Source organism: Hyla sarda, chromosome 1, assembly GCF_029499605.1.
Source record: "Hyla sarda isolate aHylSar1 chromosome 1, aHylSar1.hap1, whole genome shotgun sequence".
Lineage (NCBI taxonomy): Eukaryota > Metazoa > Chordata > Amphibia > Anura > Hylidae > Hyla > Hyla sarda.
Genome location: NC_079189.1, coordinates 250,840,139 through 250,859,757, shown reverse-complemented (window position 1 = coordinate 250,859,757; position 19,619 = coordinate 250,840,139). Strand labels below are relative to the sequence as shown.

The 19,619-nt window shown below is 41.5% G+C and overlaps 1 protein-coding gene and 1 long non-coding RNA gene across 3 annotated transcripts in view; one reads left to right on the top strand and one right to left on the bottom strand.

Moving 5' to 3' along the window:
• ADAMTS10 (ADAM metallopeptidase with thrombospondin type 1 motif 10) overlaps positions 1-19,619 on the bottom strand; it is a 206,800-nt gene that overhangs the window by 21,768 nt on the left and 165,413 nt on the right. Inside the window, exons 18-20 of the mRNA XM_056570437.1 lie at positions 18,616-18,749; positions 7,970-8,093; positions 100-180 (exon numbers count right to left, since the gene is read on the bottom strand). Of these exons, the coding sequence (XP_056426412.1) occupies positions 100-180; positions 7,970-8,093; positions 18,616-18,749 (339 nt within the window). The remainder of the gene's footprint in view (positions 1-99; positions 181-7,969; positions 8,094-18,615; positions 18,750-19,619) is intronic.
• The window catches only part of LOC130367766 (uncharacterized), a 57,444-nt gene continuing 43,077 nt past the window's right edge, over positions 5,253-19,619 (top strand). The window contains exon 1 of one of the 2 annotated variants that reach the window (XR_008892166.1): positions 5,253-5,359. This is a non-coding gene — a long non-coding RNA (uncharacterized LOC130367766). The remainder of the gene's footprint in view (positions 5,360-19,619) is intronic. The other variant, XR_008892167.1, reaches the window with a different exon arrangement.

Genomic DNA, 19,619 nt, shown 5'->3' with positions numbered 1-19,619 from the left:
GAAGCTTTTCCAAAAAGGTCACCTGAAATGCCAGGTATGTTTTAAGCATATTTATTTTACCCTTTAATTCATCATTGTCTATATATTTATTTTACTTACCCAGGTAGTTTTTTGATACATTGAGCTGGCGAATGTTAATGTGGACAGAACCTTTGGGAATCCAGACTACCTCCTCATATCCTTGAGAAATGGGGAAGGGAGAGAGGGGGAATAAGCTGTAAGAGAGATGTTGAACATAACACTCAATCTTGTAAACACATCATTCACGTCCACACAACAGGACCTCCCCCAATCAGCCATACCATCAGTACAGAAAATGATATATGCATGTCCTTATAAAGCAGAATAATATGTGTTGCCTCAATCTGTCAATGTGTAATAATTAGCTTTTTTAGGCGATAATTGACCTGTCTATAGGGCCCTTTAAGCTGATCAAAAACATATTTAGATAAAAGTTATCCAACCCTGTCTTCTTCACCTCTTATTTCCCTCTTCTATTGAAATGAACATTAGTATGTAGCCTAGCCGAGTTCTCTGATAAACCCATTATATACTCCAGACTAACTGAAATACCTGATTTTGAAAACATGGGTGTTTGATGAAAAGAGATTGGTGCACATGGACCTATTCAAATTACTAATAATAACTACAAAACCTAGAGAGGTTTCCAGAGCTTTTTTTTTTTTTTTTTTTTTTTTTTCCATCTTGTTCATTAAGAAAGGAGCCCTGAAAATACTAAACTTCACTACAGAAAACTACTTCTAGGAATGGTCCTGATGTAGGTGGTGACTGGCCTTGTGGGCTAAGAAACACTGGTGCAAAACATGGGGGTTCAGAAATTAGAGGAGTCTGGGTACTAGCCAAGGTATAGGGTAGCCAACAGAGTTAATTTGTAATCAAAGGACGGGCAAACAAGTCGAGGCAGATATTTGTGGTCATAAACAGGCCAGAGTAAGATGCAGCAGATACAATGGAGTACAGGGCAGCATGCAGAGACGAGATCAGGTAACAAACTAGGATTATACACAGTAAGGGAATCAGGATACATTTGAAGGAACTAGCTTGCTAAGAACCTTAATACTCAAGCAAATTGGAATGGGAGTGACTGCCCTATATATGAGGTAACCTGTGGTGATTGGCTAAGAAGCATTTTAGGATGTGTGCACTGGCCCTTTAAGATGCAGGTAAGTAGTGCAGGCTCCATCTTACAAGCTGGGGACTGCGGCAGAAGCATGCCTAGTGTTGGACTGTCCATTTTTAGGCCTCATTGACATGAACATTTACATTTTAGCACAGAGTTCAGTCTGAAAAATGAACTGTATTTTGCAATACACTAAATATAGTAAGCAGACTGGCCTATACAAAGGTCAAGGAGTGGAGTTCAGCCATACCTGATGTTTGCATGTTTGATATAAATGTTGTAGAAACTTTTGGCTACTGCAATTGCCCAGGGGTGGGATCTTCTTCTAATGGAGCCTAGAGCTCTGTATTAAGAGCATTCCTGGAACCTCATATCAGCTATGACTGATAGCTTGAGCAGTCTACTGACTGGGCGCTTGAGCGATCAGTCAAAGCTGAGAGGAGGGGTTAGGAATAGAGGATTACAGAGAGCTCTAGGCCTCTACGAAGAAGATCTTACCCCCTTGGCACGTGAGGTGGAGTCCAGAAGCTTCAACAACATTTATCTTCGGGAGACCAGGTGTATGGCTGCAATCTTTTCATCTAGCTCTGTAGAAGGCTGTCAGCAGTGTAGGTACCTTAGGAGTGGTACCTCTGCTTTAAATGTTACCACTCCTAACCTGTCAGTTTTAGCAAATACACATGGGCAATGGAAGTTGTCAGAGATCCAATGACGTATTGTACATGGGAAATGAGAGTTTCCAGGGGTCAGTGAGGTATTGCACATGGGATATGACGGTTACTTGTCAGGGGTCATATTTGTCATATTGTCAGGGGATCTTTTTAACTTATTGGAGCGAACTACCTACCTAGAGGGGAGACCTACCTACTCCCCCCAACCAATATATCTACCCGCTTCATTGTGTCGGTCACCAAGAGGGCATTATTACTGTTTAGGGCACTGTAGATTTGGGAAAGCTAAGGGGGGTGCTGGAATTGTGCAGAGCTTAAGATATTGGTCTGGCACGTTCTGCAAAGATGAGTTACGGCTTGAAGTAATCATCCTGGTTGTCTATGCCATATGGATATGCAAAAGGTATAGTTACCGACTCTCATCAGAGAAGACGTTACCTGTTAGTCACTGGTAGTGTTGAGCGGCATAGGCCATATTCGAATTCGCGAATATTCGCGAATATATGGTCGAATATTAGTCATATATTCGCTAAATTCGCATATTCATAATATTCTCGTTTTATTTTCGCATATGCGAAAAATAGCATATACAAAAATTAGCATAAGTGAAAGTTCGCACAGTAGTATTAGAGCCTTCTTTACACCACACAAGCTGGAAGCAGAGAGGGATGATTACTGTGATGTGTACTGTGAAAAAAAAAAAAAAAACAGAATATTCATAATTTACGAATATATAGTGCTATATTCGCGAACATGCGATATTTGCGAATAAAATTTGCATCGCGAATATTTGCGAGCAACACTAGTCACTGGATGTAACTGCGTCACTGGATGTAACTGCTCTGTAATCACTTATATGATCTTCAGAAATTGTGTGGAAATGGCATCTACCACTAAATGGGGGGTTGGAAATTGTTCCATGTACAGTCATGGCCGTAAATGTTGGCACCCCTGAAATTTAAAAAAAAAATGAAGTATTTCTCACAGAAAAAGATTGCAGTAACACATGTTTTGCTATACACATGTTTATTCCCTTTGTGTGTATTGGAACTAAACCAAAAAAGAAAAAATAAGCAATTTGAACATAATGTCACACCAAACTCCAAAAATGGTCTGGACAAAATTATTGGCACCCTTAACTTAATATTTGGATGTACACCCTTTGGAAAAAATAAATGAGATCAGTCACTTCCTATAACCATCAATAAGCTTCTTACACCTCTCAGCGGGAATGTTGGACCACTCTTCCTTTGCAAACTGCTCCAGGTCTCTCTTATTGGAAGGGCGCCTTTTCCCAACAGCAATTTTAAGATCTCTCCACAGGTGTTCAATGGGATTTACATCTGGACTCATTGCTGGCCACTTCAGAACTCTCCAGTGCTTTGTTGCCATCCATTTCTGGGGGCTTTTTGACATATGTTTGGGGTCATTGTCCTGCTGGAAGACCCAAGATCTCGGACGCAAACCCAGCTTTCTGACATTGGCTTGTACAGTGCGACCCAAAATCCGTTGGTAATCCTCAGATTTCATGATGCCTTGCACACATTCAAGGCACCCAGTGCCAGAGGCAGCAAAACAACCCCAAAACATCATTGAACCTCCACCATATTTCACTGTAGGTACTGTGTTCTTTTCTTTGTAGGCCTCATTCCGTTTTCGGTAAACAGAATGATCTGCTTTATCAAAAAGCTCTATCTTGGTCTCATCTGTCCACAAGATGTTTTCCCAGAAGGATTTTGGCTTACTCAAGTTCATTTTGGCAAAATGTAGTCTTGCTTTTTTATGTCTCTGTGTCAGCAGTGGGATCCTCCTGGGTCTCCTGCCATAGCATTTCATTTCATTTACATGTCGAAGGATAGTTTGCACTGACACTGATGCTCTGCAGGACAGCTTGAATATCTTTGGAACTTGTTTGGGGGCTGCTTATCCTGCTTATGTATGATTATATGTTGTCCCCTTACTTTTAATAGGTATTGCTCTTATGTTCCTGTCACAGTGCCATATGCAGAAAAGGTAACCTGAGGGGCATAACTTTGAAACTACTCGACAGACTTATGTATGTGACACATCGTTTTACTCCTGGTCCCCTGCACTATAAACTAGTGAATTAGGTTTAATGCGGGTGAACAAGCTGTCAGTTTCCCTACAATGAAGCATATCTATGAAAATGATCCCTTCATCCACATCATCACTACAATGTGACATTTACCCACTGTCAGTTAGTAAAAAACAATCAGCCTATACATCTGCAAAGTCGTGGTTCAAAGCAATGACCCCTTAGCCTCTGAAGACGCAACATTAGTGATGAAACATGTTGGGGGGGGGGGGATCTGTCATTTAAACACAGCATCTTACCCAGCTCCAGCTTTACCCATTTCACCCTTACCCAGTCTTGGGGACACACTGCAGGGGTACTTAGATTATATAGTTCATATACACTGTATGCTAAACCACCAACAATGGCCTAAAGTAAAGATAATAATAGTGCAGGGGTTTCTGGGTTTTTAACCCTCTTTGGCTCTATTTAGTGAGGGCCAATACAGATTCTTTATTTGGTTTTCTGACAGTATTGCATGTATATAAATAAAATGTTCAGGACTTGTCATATCTGGTTTGGCATTAGTTTTTAAAGCTTGTTATGGGGTCAGACATTGCATTACAAGGAAAGTTACATAAAAGAAAATATTTTCTTTATCTAAAAGGCTGTATGTTTTTTAACCCCCCTTAAATATAAAGAAAGAGACTGTTTTCAAGTTAACTGTTTTTTTTAGAAAACTTACCTTCAAACAGCAAATGTTAACATAAGTGTCTCTGCATGTAGACATTACATCAACACTCAGGTCCTCTAACACCAGTGGTCCACTACCACCAGCATACTAAACATCCCAGCAGACACTTTTGCCAGTTTTTCTTTTGCTAAAACGCTTCTGTGCAGTGGAGGTGGGGAACTGGCTTGCCGAACTTCCCTGCCTCCTCAATATGCCGCGATATGCCCGCCCCTGATATCAATATGCTAATTTCTTCACTCTGAGAACCTGCGGTCTCTCACTAGGACATGCGAGTGAAGAAAATTCCATATTCATATGTGAGGCAGTGCTTTAGCAATAGAACAAAGGAGGGGCATAACTCTGAAACTACTGGACCGATTCATATAAGTGACACATCGTTTTACTCCTGTTACCTGCACTATGACCTAGTGTATTGGGTTAAATGTGGGGAACAAACTGTCAGTTTCCCTTTAAAGGGGTTTTACCATGAAAATAATTAGGTCTAAAGGGATGAACTATGTAAAATTAAACATACTTGCAAATACAAGTAATTATCAGAAATTAATTGTTTTTTAAAGGCAGCCCTAACAATATAGGCTGGACGCTCTCTTGTTTTTTGCTTGGTGCCATGGGATACGTCTTGTAGGCAGTTTTCACTTGCTCAATTCTCCTCACACACAGTGAATATGCAGCCAAATAGACGACAGCATATACAGCTGCTACACTGGCCTATCAGAACGTTCTAGAAGTACATTATTCACGCAATATTTATGTATGAGGTAAATATACTTCATAATATTATGCCCTGCTATAGCTTCTTAATTACAGGCTGTAACACTTAACTCAATTGGCAGGAGCGGAGGGGGGGGGGGGGGGGAAGGATATTATCTATATATAAAACTCAACATGTGTGTGTGTGTGTGTGTATGTATGTATGTGTTTTTGTATGTGTGTATGTTCCACAAAAACTTTCAAACGGCTAAAGATATTAACATGAAACTTGGCACACATGTTACTTATATGTCAACAACAAACATAGGATAGGTAATTTAACCCTTACTCACCCCCATTTGTCAGGGGCGGGGCTTATGTTTAAAGTCCCATGCAAGTCAATGGGAAATATATGTTACTGCATAACTTCCAAACGGCTGGAGATATGACAGGATATGAGGACGGGATAGGAGGTCTGGATAGGAAGTTGGGATAGGAGGTCAAGATAGGAGGACAGGATAGGAGGTCAAGATAGGAGGTCGAGATATGAGGACGGGAAAGGAGGTCGGGATAGGAGGACGGGATAGGAGGTCAGGATAGGAGGTCAGGATAGGAGGTCTGGATAGGAGGTCGGGATAGGATGTCAGGATAGGAGGTCGGGATAGGAGGACAAGATAGGACAGGATATGAGGACGGGATAGGAGGTCTGGATAGGAAGTTGGGATAGGAGGTCGAGATAGGAGGACGGGATAGGAGGTCAAGATAGGAGGTCGAGATATGAGGACGGGAAAGGAGGTCAGGATAGGATGACGGGATAGGAGGTCTGGATAGGAGGTCAGGATAGGAGGTCGAGATAGGAGGACGGTATAGGAGGTCGGGATGTGGGGTTGGGATATGACAACAATATATGAGGACTGCATATGAAGTCAAAAGCTTCCTCCTTTGTTTATTTACCTCCCCAAAAAGGATTAGGAAGGAAAACCGGGCAACGCCGGGTACTCAGCTAGTTCCCTATAAATACAATGGCCCTCATTTACTAAGAGTGTCGGGTTTATCTCTGAGTGTTTCTTGATTTACTCTGTGTATTTTTCTACCTGATTTACTAATGTGGTGGAAAAAATTGTGTCGCACGGGTTGGAAATTGTGTCGCACGGTAATTTGTATATATGCCCCCCCGCACAGCGCAATCACATACCCCCAGCAGCGCATGTGTATATATATGTGCCCCCCGCACAGCGCTATCATATGCCCCCCGCAGCGCATGTGTACATATATATCCCCCATGCATAGCGCTATTATATACCCCCCGCAGCGCATGTGTATATATATATATATCCCCCCGCATAGGGCTATTATATACCCCAGGCAGCGCATGTGTACATATATATATATCGCCTGTATTATATATGCCCCGCACAGCGCATCTATATACATATGCCTCTGAAGTGCTATTAATGACTAATGCAGTGGTCTCCAACTTGCGGACCTCCAAATGTTTCAAAACTACAACTCTCAGCATGCCCGGACAGCCGTTGGCTGTCCGGGCATTCTGGGAGTTGTATTTTTGCAACATCTGGAGGTCTGCAGGTTGTAGACCACTGCGCTTCAGAGGCATATGTATATAGAAGCGAAGTGGGGACCAGACATATAGCGTTATCTTGTCCCCACTGCGCTACAATACATAATCCTCAGCAAACACCAGAGCTGCCCCATGGCCTCCCCCATCCCCGGTGTTATAATTACCTGTTACCAGGGCCAGGGGTCCGCGATCATTCTGGCTTCGGCGCTGTTGCTGTGCGCTGTGACTGTGCGCACTGACGAGTGACGTACCCAACGCACGTCGTGACGTCACCGTCAGTGCGCACAGTGACAGCTGACAAATTTGGTCGCACAACCCGACGAAAAAAGTCGGGTTGACATTAGTAAATGAGGGCTACTGTGCGCCGTGTGAGGAAGAGCTTTATTCGTCATTCAGTCGTCATTACAAGTCATACAATAAATTACAATCACACAAAGCATGACAGTACAATATACAGCACAGATTCCCTAAGCTATACACCGTACCACATGCTACGCTAACACTCCGCTCCATCACTCAATATCGAAGAAACACAGTCGGAAAACAACAACACATTACAGTCTGTGATCGGGGAGATAGCGGAAGCAGAGGGGTGTTAATCCTCTTCTTCATGTACGCTGTGTGAGGAGGGAAGAGAGAACTTTACCATTATGAAGATTACATTCTCCTAATGGATAACTCACATTATGCAGCACAGGAATGAACATCTGCATTAATGACTGCTGGGAAATTGAGTTCAGAGCAAACCATGTGACAGTCGGAATCTCCACCCACCACACATATTTTCATATGAAAAGGGGGAGGATAAAGAGTTAGGTACAAGGAAATAAGGTCATTATTTCTCAAAAGCTGACATTTATTTTCATTAAATCTAACAAAATATTAAGTTTTCTGTGGAAATTAGATCATGGTAAATCCCCTTTAAGTAAACGACAGATCCTTATCATGGCAAAATCACAGCAAAAAATCATGTTTACATGCATTTTTGCCATGGTGCCTCCAATATGTATGAAAAAACCCTGATGCCACCTTTTGGTGACTACTATTAAAGGGTTCAAATTTATATATAGCTGTATATTGACTGTTTAATATTTCTCACCTGCCTCATGTAGTGACTGGTTGAAGATTCCTTCAATTGTCTCACATGTAGTCCCATCACCACCACACAATCGACATTTGTCTTCTCTGGCATCAGATCCCAAAATCCGATCACAGCCCACATGCTAATAGAAAATTAGAGCGTTTCATTTTGGGAATGATAAGATTTGTAGGTTTACAGGATTAATATCTGAACAGATATATGTTCTTAATGTATATAGATCTTCACAGTTTGTTTATAAAAGGTAGGTACTCTTCTTAAATTCTGTGGTTATGCCCAACACTGCTGGGACAAATCATACTTCTGACTAGCATTTGAAACATGTTATAAAAAGTATTTTATATTCTTATACCTTTATATTTTCTGATAGTATACACCTGGTACATTATGAAAATACAACCCAGTACTTACAATCATGGAGTACTTTACCTTTTAACTCTGCACTCTTTTCTGACTTTCCATCTAAGGGTGCATTCACACCACATTTCCGAGATCTGGCCAGGCTGGGATACGGGAGCTCCCAGTTTTGAAATTTCCCAGCTGGACCAGTGCTGGATCTCATTCATTTAAATGCACTGACCGGAGTCAGATAGTGACTCTGGTCGGTATATTTTTGCCCATATCCGGCTTTGTGGCTGGACTGAAAACCGCAGCATGACTCTGGTAGGCACATGAAAATGAAGGAGATTCGGCGCTGGTCTGGCTGGGATACGGGAGCTCCTGGTTTTGAAATTTCCCAGCTTGACGTGGTGTGAATGCACTCTTCTCCTGAAAGGATGTTTAGACCTGTGAGCCCACTTAAAAAAATGTTAAGTTAATACAATAATTTCAAAGTAGTTTTAAGCATTGAGTATACCTAAGCTATAAACAAATACCCAAGTGTGCATAAATATTGTTCTCATGCAAAATGGGCCAAAAATGAAATTTCTATCTTTGCATATCATTTTCATCCCACTTCTAACATAAAGACATACTCTGCCATCTTTCCAGTTCATTCTATCCTTGCGAATCAGTGTAAACCCCTGCAGAATGACCACCCAGTCATGTGAGGAGTCCAGCCATGTCTCAGTGACCCCGACTATATCAATGTGTTCTTTCACTATCAAGGCCTCAAGCTCCCCCGGTTTGCTTGCTAGACTTTTAGCATTTGTGAACATACACTTTACATTTCCATCTAGTTTTACACACTCAGTATCAGTAATAGGATTTAATGAGTTATTGTGGGTACATTTGTTTTCACTGCTGGTTTGTTACACCTGGATCTCTTTATATACTGCTCTTAACCTCCGCTACAGGTGTCTTTTCAACCCACCATTATGTTCAGACCACTCTCTAACCTATCTGCTACTTTGTTCTCCTTCCACTTACCTAGTTTAACCTCTTAACGACGAAGGACGTATATTTATGTCCTCCGCTGGCTCCCGCGATATGCCGCGGGGTCACGCGGTGTCCCCGCATCATATCGGGTCGGTCCCGGCGACTATCAACGGCCGGGACCAGCGGCTAATACAGGACATCACCGATCGTGGTGATGCCCTGTATTAACCCTTCAGACGCGGCGATCAAAGCTGACCGCTGCGTCTGAAGTGAAAGTGAAAGTAACCCTGCTGCTCAGTCGGGCTGTTCGGGACCGCCGCGGTGAAATCGCGGCGTCCCGAACAGCTTACAGGACACCGGGAGGGCCCTTACCTGCCTCCTCGGTGTCCGATCGATGAATGACTGCTCCGTGCCTGAGATCCAGGCAGGAGCAGTGAAGCGCCGATAACACTGATCACAGGCGTGTTAATACACGCCTGTGATCTGTGTAAAAGATCAGTGTGTGCAGTGTTATAGGTCCCTATGGGGAAAAAAAGTAAAAAAAAAAAAAAAAGTGTTACTAAAGGTCATTTAACCCCTTCCCTAATGAAAGTTTGAATCACCCCCCTTTTCCCATAAAAAAAAAAATATGAGGTATCGCCGTGTGCGTAAATATCCGAACCCTAAAAATAACGGTCAATGGCGTACATGTAAAAAAATTCCAATATCCAAAAAAGCGTATTTTGGTCACTTTTTATACCATTAAAAAAAGTTATAAAAAGTGATCAAAAAGTCAGATCAAAACAAAAATGGTACCGATAAAAACTTCAGATCACGGCGCAAAAAATGATACCGCCCTCATACCGCCCTGTACGTGGAAAAATAAAAAAGTTATAGGGGTCAAAATAGGACATTTTTAAAGGTATAAATTTTCCTGCATGTAGTTATGATTTTTTCCAGAAGTATGACAAAAAAGAAACCTATATAAGTAGGGTATCATTTTAACCATATGGACCTACAGAATAATGATAAGGTGTAATTTTTAACAAAATATGCACTGCGTAGAAAAAGGAAGCCCCCAAAAGTTACAAAATGGCGTTTTTTCTTCGATTTTGTCGCACAATTATTCTTTTTTCCGTTTCGCTGTGAATTTTTGGGTAAAAGGACTGATGTCCCTGCAAAGTAAAATTAGTGATGCAAAAAATAAGCCATAATATGGATTTTTAGGTGGAAAATTGAAAGGGTTATGATTTTTAAAAGGTAAGGAGGAAAAAACGAAAGTGCAAAAACTGAAAAACCCTGCGTCCTTAAGGGGTTAAATACTCTGCCACCTCTTCTAGGATTCTCTCCCCTAGCACAGTGGACCCTCTTCCATTCAGGTGCAAATTATCTGCAGAATACAGTTTTCACCCCAAAGAAAAGTCAGCCAGTGCTTTAATAACCCAACTTCTTCCCTCTTACTGAAAGATATAAGTTATACCCTGAGCTCCCCAGGCTCTGCACTTAATACCCCTTAATGACAAAGTGAAAACAGAATGTTAGAAAACTTTGCAAAGTTATTAAAAAGGAAAAACTAAAATATTACAGTGACATAAGTATTCAGATCCTTTATTTAGTACTATGTTGAAGTACATTTAGCAGTGATTATAGCCTCTAGTCTTTATGGGTATGATATCACAAGGTATCACAAGTTATCACCTAGATTTGGGGACTTTCTGCCATTCTTCCCTGCAGATCCAAGCTCTGTTGGGTTAAATGGGGATCGTCAGTGGACAGCCATTTTGGGGGTCTCTTCAGAAATGTTCGATTGGCTTTAAGTCAGGGCTCTGGCTTGGCCACTCAAAGACAGTCACAGAGTTGTCCCTAAGCCACTCTTGTGTTGTCTAGGCTGTGTGCTTGGAGGTCACTATCTTGGTGGAATGTGACCCTCTTGGTTTAGCCTGAGGTCCAGAGCACACTGAATCAGGTTTTCATTAATAACATCTCTTTACTTTGCTTCATTCATCTTTCCCTCAAATCTGACCAGTCTCCATGTGCCAGACACTGTTATAAACCCCACAGCATGGTGCTGCCACCACCATGCTTCAAAGTTGGAATGGAACTGGATAGTTGATGAGCAGTGCCTGGTTTCATCCTGACATGACGCTTACAACTGAGGCCAAGAAAGTTCCATTTTGATTTCATCAGATCAGAGAATCTTGTTTCTCACAGTCAGGGAGTCCTTTAGTTGCTTTCGTGTCTTCACATCTGAATACTTACGTCCATGCAAAATTATTTTTTTTTCCTTTTTTAATAAAAGTAATTAAAAAACTCTAAAATATTGTTTTCACAATCTCTTTACGAGCTATTAAGTGCAGATTGATAGGGGGGGGGTTGATTTTTTTTTTATCTTAGCATAATGCCTCAACATAACAAAATTGGAAAAAAATGGAAAGGGTCTGAAGACTTTTTTGAATGCATTGTACCTTTTCAGAACAGAGAAAAATCTGATTTCTCCCTATAATCAGTGTTCAAATCGCACATGTAACTATATGGTGTAGACCTTAACACTGAGATCTTCATTACAGGAACATCTAGTGCTATCAATGTAAAACTGCAGGTTTGATCGTTAAATTGTTAATGTCATTAAAAACTATTTTGGACATGTTGACCATACATGTTAAAAGTTGTTGATTCCACCTGGTCTCACTGCGCTGCACACGCTTCATGCATGCCAGGTCCCCACCAATATTACTGATCAGTTAAATTTCTCATTCACCATATATGCACTGTTATCTGTAGTTTTTATTGCTTCTACTTCTGCGTATATGTGACTTCTTGATCATTTTTCATTACATTTTTCTGGAATATGATGTGAGCAAAAATCAGCAAGTTTAGACTTTCATTTTCCACCTTTAAGCTGTTCACCGTACAGGATCATTAAGATTATACTTTAATAGTTTGGACATTTACACATGCAGTAATGCCAAATATGTAAAAAATATATATTTTTTTATTTTAAGGGGGATTTTCATTTTTATTGGGGGAGGGTCTTATTCACAATTTTTGCTAACTTTACTTTTTATGTAACCACAGTGGACTTATTATAGCAATTATTAGATTGCTATTACAAATCAATGAGGCTAGAAACATTGGGGGAGATTTATCAAAACCTGTGCAAAGGAAAATTTGCCCTGTTGCCCATAACAACCAATCAGATTTCTTCTTTCATTTTGCAAAGGCAAAGCTGACTGGTTGCTATGGGCAACTGGGTAACTTTTCCTCTGCACAGGTTTTGATAAATCTCCCCTCTTGTGTGTTGTGGGAAGGCTGGTGGCATTGTGTTTGAATGAGTCTGGCGTAATTTGGGAAAAGGGGAGGATAATGCTGGAAAAGTGCAGAGCCTAATACTAATATGTTTGTGTTGCAGGTTCCATGATGTCCTGTGCCAGATGGAGCAAAAAGAGCTAGCTAGAGCTCTGTCTGTAATGTGCATGTAACAATGTTTAGCACATATCTATGGGCGGACTGACAGGCCGGTCCATTCGGTGATTGTCCGAAGGCCCGGCCGGGAAAAGGGCCCGCTGTCCGTCGCCTGTCATATGAAATCTTTAAAAAAATCTATATATATATCAATTATTTATTTTTTTTGAATAGCCAGGCCCGCCGCGGCCGCCAGGGACCGGGCCTGGAGCTATTAATGGAATTCTGCTCCCAGACAGCCACTGTAGCAGCGGCTGCCTGGGAGAGGCACTTAAGTCAGGCCCCATGGTGACGTGAACCTCACGTCTTAACGCGGCAGCGCCGGGGTTCCCTGCTGCCACTGCCGCCAAAGACCGGTGTGCCCGCCCTGCCTGTCCTCAGTGTACGAAGCCTCATTTGTCCTCAGTGTGCCCGCCCCGGTCTGACCTGGTGGCAGAAAGTTAAACATATTTGTATATTACTTCTATTAAAAAATCTTAATCCTTCCAGTACTTATTAACTGCTGAATGCTACAGAGGAAATTCCTTTCTTTTTGCAACACTGATGACATCACGAACACAGTGCTCTCTGCTGACATCTCTGTCCATTTCAGCAACCATGCATAGCAGACGTATGCTAAGGACAGCATACAACAATAAATAAAGCGTTATTATTATTATAATAACGTCAGTAGAGAGAACTGTGGTCGTGATGTCATCAGAGAGCATTGCAAAAAGAAAATTATTTCCTCTGTAGTATTCAGCAGCTAATAAGTGCAGGAAGTATTAAGATTTTTTAATAGAAGTAATTTACAAATATGTTTACCTTTCTGCCACCAGTTGATTTAAAAGAAAAAAAGGTTTTCACCAGAGTACCCCTTTAAGGTGATTGGCATTGCCATGCCTCAAAGTACACCATAGCCTCAAGCGCACTGCACCCCCTATTCTATGGCAAATATTCATGTACATACTGGGCGGGAATAGGGGCGGGGCAGATGTGGGTGGGGCCATGGGCGGAGTCTTGATGGGGGCCCTTGCTTTATTTGGTCCGGGGGCCCTGAGTGGTGTCAGTCTGCCCCTGCATTTATCTGATCGCCTTGTAGCTTGCAGACTTTGTTTAACCCCTTAAGGACCAGGCCATTTTATACCTTAAGGACCGGAGCGTTTTTTGCAATTCTGACCACAGTCAATTTAAACAATAATAACTCTGGAATGCTTTTAGTTATCATTCTGATTCCGAGATTGTTTTTTCGTGACATATTCTACTTTAACATAGTGGTAAAATTTGATGGTAACTTGCATCCTTTCTTGGTGAAAAATCCCAAAATTTGATGAAAAAAAATAAAATTTTGCATTTTTCTAACTTTGAAGCTCTCTGCTTGTAAGGAAAATGGATATTCAAAATATATTTTTTTTGGGTTCACATATACAATATGTCTACTTTATGTTTGCATTATAAAATTTATGAGTTTTTACTTTTGGAAGACACCAGAGGGCTTCAAAGTTCAGCAGCAATTTTGACATTTTTCACAAAATTTTCAAACTCACAATTTTTCAGGGACCAGTTCAGTTTTGAAGTGGATTTGAAGGGTCTTCATATTAGAAATACCCCATAAAAGACCCCATTATAAAAACTACACCCCCTAAAGTATTCAAAAAAACATTCAGTAAGTGTATTAACCCTTTAGGTGTTTCACAGGAATAGCAGCAAAGTGAAGGAGAAAATTCAAAATCTTCATTTTTTACACTCGCATGTTCTTGTAGACCCAATTTTTTAATTTTTGTCAGGGGTAAAAAGGAGAAAATTTTTACTTGTATTAGAAACCCAATTTCTCTTGAGTAAGCACATACCTCATATGTCTATGTTAATTGTTTGGCGGGCGCAGTAGAGGGCTCAGAAGGGAAGGAGCGACAAATGGTTTTTGGGGGGCATGCCGCATTTAGGAAGCCCCTATGGTGCCAGGACAGCAAAAAAAAAACACATGGCATACCATTTTGGAAACTAGACCCCTCAGGGAATGTAACAAGGGGTAAAGTGAACCTTAATACCCTACAAGTGATTCACGACTTTTGCATATGTAAAAAAAATATATATTTTTTTTACCTAAAATGCTTGGTTTCCCAAAAATTTTACATTTTTAAAAGGGTAATAGCAGAAAATACCCCCCAAAATTTGAAGCCCAATTTCTCCCGATACAGAAAACACCTCGCATGGGGGTGAAAAGTGCTCTGCTGGCGCACTACAGGTCTCAGAAGAGAAGGAGTAACATTTGGCTTTTTGAAAGCAAATTTTGCTCTGGGGGCATGCCGCATTTAGGAAGCCCCTATGGTGCCAGAACAGCAAAAAAAAACACATGGCATACCATTTTGGAAACTAGACCCCTCGGGGAACGTAACAAGGGGTAACGTGAACCTTAATGCCCTACAGGTGTTTCACGACTTTTGCATATGTAAAAAAAAAATTTTTTTTTACCTAAAATGCTTGTTTTCCCAAAATGTTTACATTTTTAAAAAGGGTAATAGCGGAAAATACCCACCAAAATTTGAAGCCCAATTTCTCCCGATTCAGAAAACACCCCATATGGGGGTGAAAGGTGCTCTGCTGGCACACTACAGGTCTCAGAAGAGAAGGAGTAACATTTGGCTTTTTGAAAGCAAATTTTGCTCTGGGGGCATGCCGCATTTAGGAAGCCCCTATGGTGCCAGAACAGAAAAAAAAAAAAACATGGCATACCATTTTGGAAACTAGACCCCTCGGGGAACGTAACAAGGGGTAATGTGAACCTTAATACCCTACAGGTGTTTCACGACTTTTGCATATGTAAAAAAATATATATTTTTTTTACCTAAAATGCTTGGTTTCCCAAAATTTTTACAATTTTAAAAAGGGTAATAGCAGAAAATACCCCCCAAAATTTGAAGCCCAATTTCTCCCGATTCAGAAAACACCCCATATGGGGGTGAAAAGTGCTCTGCTGGCGCACTAAAGGTCTCAGAAGAGAAGGAGTCACATTTGGCTTTTTGAAAGCGAATTTTGCTCTGGGGGCATGCCGCATTTAGGAAGCCCCTATGGTGCCAGGACAGCAAAAAAAAAAAACCACATGGCATACCATTTTGGAAACTAGACCCCTCGGGGAATGTAACAAGGGGTAATTTGAACCTTAATACCCTACAGGTGTTTCACGACTTTTGCATATGTAAAAAAATATATTTTTTTTTACCTAAAATGCTTGTTTTCCCAAAAATTTTACATTTTTTAAAAGGGTAATAGCAGAAAATATCCCCCAAAATTTGTTAGGCAATTTCTCCCGAGTATGGCGATACCCCATATGTGGCCCTAAACTGTTGCCTTGAAATACGACAGGGCTCCAAAGTGAAAGCGCCATGCGTATTTGAGGCCTAAATTAGGGACTTGCATAGGGGTGGACATAGGGGTATTCTATGCCAGTGATTCCCAAACAGGGTGCCTCCAGCTGTTGTAAAACTCCCAGCATGCCTGGACAGTCAACGGCTATCTGGCAATACTGGGAGTAGTTGTTTTGCAACAGCTAGAGGCTCCGTTTTGGAAACAGTGGCGTACCAGACGTTTTTCATTTTTATTGGGGAGGGGGGTTGTATAGGGGTATGTGTATATGTAGTGTTTTTTACTTTTTATTTTATTTTGTGTTAGTGTAGTGTAGTGTTTTTAGGGTACAGTCACACAGGCGGGGGGTTCACAGTAGTTTCTCGCTGGCAGTTTGAGCTGCGGCAGAAAATTTGACGCAGCTCAAACTTGCAGCCGGATACTTACTGTAATCCTCTGCCCATGTGAGTGTACCCTGTACGTTCACATTGGGGGGGAAACATCCAGCTGTTGCAAAACTACAACTCCCAGCATGTACGGTCTATCAGTGCATGCTGGGAGTTGTAGTTTTGCAACAGCTGGAGGCACACTGGTTGTGAAACACCGAGTTTGGTAACAAACTCAGTGTTTTGCAACCAGTGTGCCTTCAGCTGTTGCAAAAGCTACAACCCTAAGCATGTACGGACAGCGGAAGGGCATGCTGGGTGTTGTAGTTATGCAACAGCTGGAGGCATGCTACTTTGGCTGGGGATGCTGGGGATTGTAGTTATGCAACAGCTGGAGACACACTGGTTTGCTACTTAACTCAGTGTGCCTTCAGCTGTTGCAAAACTACAACTCTCAGCAGTCACCGACAGCCAACGGGCATGCTGGGAGTTGTAGTTATGCAACCACCAGATGCACCACTACAACTCCCAGCATGCACTTTAGCTGATTGTGCAAGCTGGGAGTTGTAGTTACACAACAGCTGAAGGTACACTTTTCCATAGAAAGAATGTGCCTCCAGCTGTTGCAAAACTACAAGTCCCAGCATGCCCATAAGAGAATGCTGGGAGTTGTGGTGGTCTGCCTCCTGCTGTTGCATAACTACAGCTCCCAGCATGCCCTTTTTGCATGCTGGGAGCTGTTGCTAAGCAACAGCAGGAGGCTGTCACTCACCTCCAACGATCCTCACTGCACCAGGACAGTCCCTCGTCGTCGCCGCCGCCGCTCCTGGGGCCCCGATCCACCTCACCCCTGCTGGCTCTGGCTGTTCGGGGCCGTCTCTGACGGCCCCGATCAGCCAATAATTCCGGGTCACCGGGTCACTGGAGACCCGATTGACCCGGAATCTGCTGCAGATCGCTGGACTGAATTGTCCAGCGATCTGCGGCCATCGCCGACATGGGGGGTCATAATGACCCCCCTGGGCGATATGCCCCGATGCCTGCTGAACGATTTCAGCAGGCATCGGGCACCGGCTCTGCTCCAGGTGGTTGCGGGGGGCCGGTAAAACACATGACGTTCTCATACGTCATGTGTCCTTAAGGACTCGGAAATGGAGACGTATGAGAACGTCATGTGTCCTTAAGGGGTTAAAGACTTTTTATAATTTATGAATAGTGACTTTAAAATTTTGAAATAAAATGTAATAGAATTTAAATAAATTATTTTGATCCATAAAAGCCAGGTAAGAAGTCCAGAAGGGCTCTTGTCACTACATTCTCATGGCATGTAGGACATTTCCAAAAGAATCTGCATGTCATACTAAATAACAGTATTATTTCACTAACCCAGCACACACCCTATGGGTGTCACAGCAATGCAAAGTGTTCTACACCCCTATTGAGGTTCTCTGTAGCCCGGAAATAGACGTTTTTAATAGTGATTCGCTGTGAATAAATTTGGATCGAACTGGCAAATCGGCCAAATCGAATTTTTCAAAAATTCACTCATCTCTAATGATCACTTCTTTTATTTTTTTACAGGTCTTTTTAAAAATAAAAAATTGCCTGATTAGAGGCAAATGGTCAACCTTTCCTCTAAACAGGATTTTTTAAATCTTCCCCTATAAATGTTGTGTGTCTACCTAATAAGGGTGCATTCACACTACAATTGTGTGATTTGAGGGCAGTTTGCATCGTATCAGTTTTATTGCCAAAGTAAAAATGGTTTTCAGTCCGGCAACAAAATCGGATATGGTGCAAAAATAAGCCAACCAGAGTCACTATCTGGCACCAGCTGTCTCATTTAAATGAATGGGATGCCACGCAGGTCCGGCAGGGATAAGACAAGTGACCGGATTAAAAATTTCCCTGCTGAATCCTATCACACAACAGCAGGTTTACTAAAAAGACAGTCCTGGGGTAAGCAGGCTGGGTTCACACTATTGTAATATGGACTCATGTTTGCTTTCATATTATGGCTGCAAGTCATTGCCTGACTATGGGTATAATGTCAGCCTGCTTAAAAGGAAGTTCCTCAATTATATGTTTTTTGAGACATAATGAAAGCGTTTTTGTGGGCATCTTAAAATATGTCCATAAGAACAGTGCATGAACATAGCCTTAGTATTAAAAAGTACATACCTTGCACTCCCCGTTAACACAAACATCATACGATTCAGGTCTACATGGGGTTCCATCTATTACTGCTGCTGCTCTTTCAGTGTAAAAATTGAATCCCTCGGCTAAGCAGTTCAAGGAACATGCCTTCACACCTCCTTTAATCATAAAAGGAATAACACGTGAATGTAGTAGATGCACCCTTATCAAAGTTATTGGCCCAGTAATGTAAAGTCAGTTAGACAGATCACTATATATATACTGCTTTAATATATTTATTCATAGTAATTACAACACATTGTCTTATTATTTTGTTTTGTATTATATTACACAGTATCATAGAATATACTACACGACTTGTAATGTGGGCCATTTCTGTGTTTCTGTACTGTCTACAGGGAAAGAGGAGCCACACATTTCATTAGATTGGTTTGGGTCTCATAGTTTATGCTGTTGAAGTTAATGCTGTCTAGTGGGCTGTCCTTTTCTGCAATTTTCCTTTCCGTTGTTTTGAATGTGTTTCATAGAACAAAACAAAAAATTTGGAACTGATTAGAAAAGAAAAATAAATATATTTATGGAGTATATTGTCTCCAGGAGATGTTGAGGGTCATGTACCAATATGTGCAATGCTGTGCTTACTTTGAGTTCCGTGAGAATACTGTATTCTTACTGGATCTTGTGGTCAGATACACGCTTCCCACTTGGGCCTAAAGTGTTACAGTGATTAGAAACAACTTTTTTTTTTATTTCCTACTTCCTTAAAAACTAAGCATTTTCCTAATATACTTTATAAAAAAAATTGATTGCTAAAGATGTGACATTTTTTATTTTTTTTAAATGGCCACTAGGAGTCTCTGTCTCTTTAATTTTGCAAATAAACCCTGGTTTCCAATCCTTTTTGGTCCTAGCAACAAGAACTTTGGACCCATTTTCTGAGGGCAGGGGGAGGGGTGTGGGTATCTCCCTGCTCCGCTCCCTTCAGTGCAGTGTATAATACAGATTTCACCAGTGTGAGATGAGCCTCT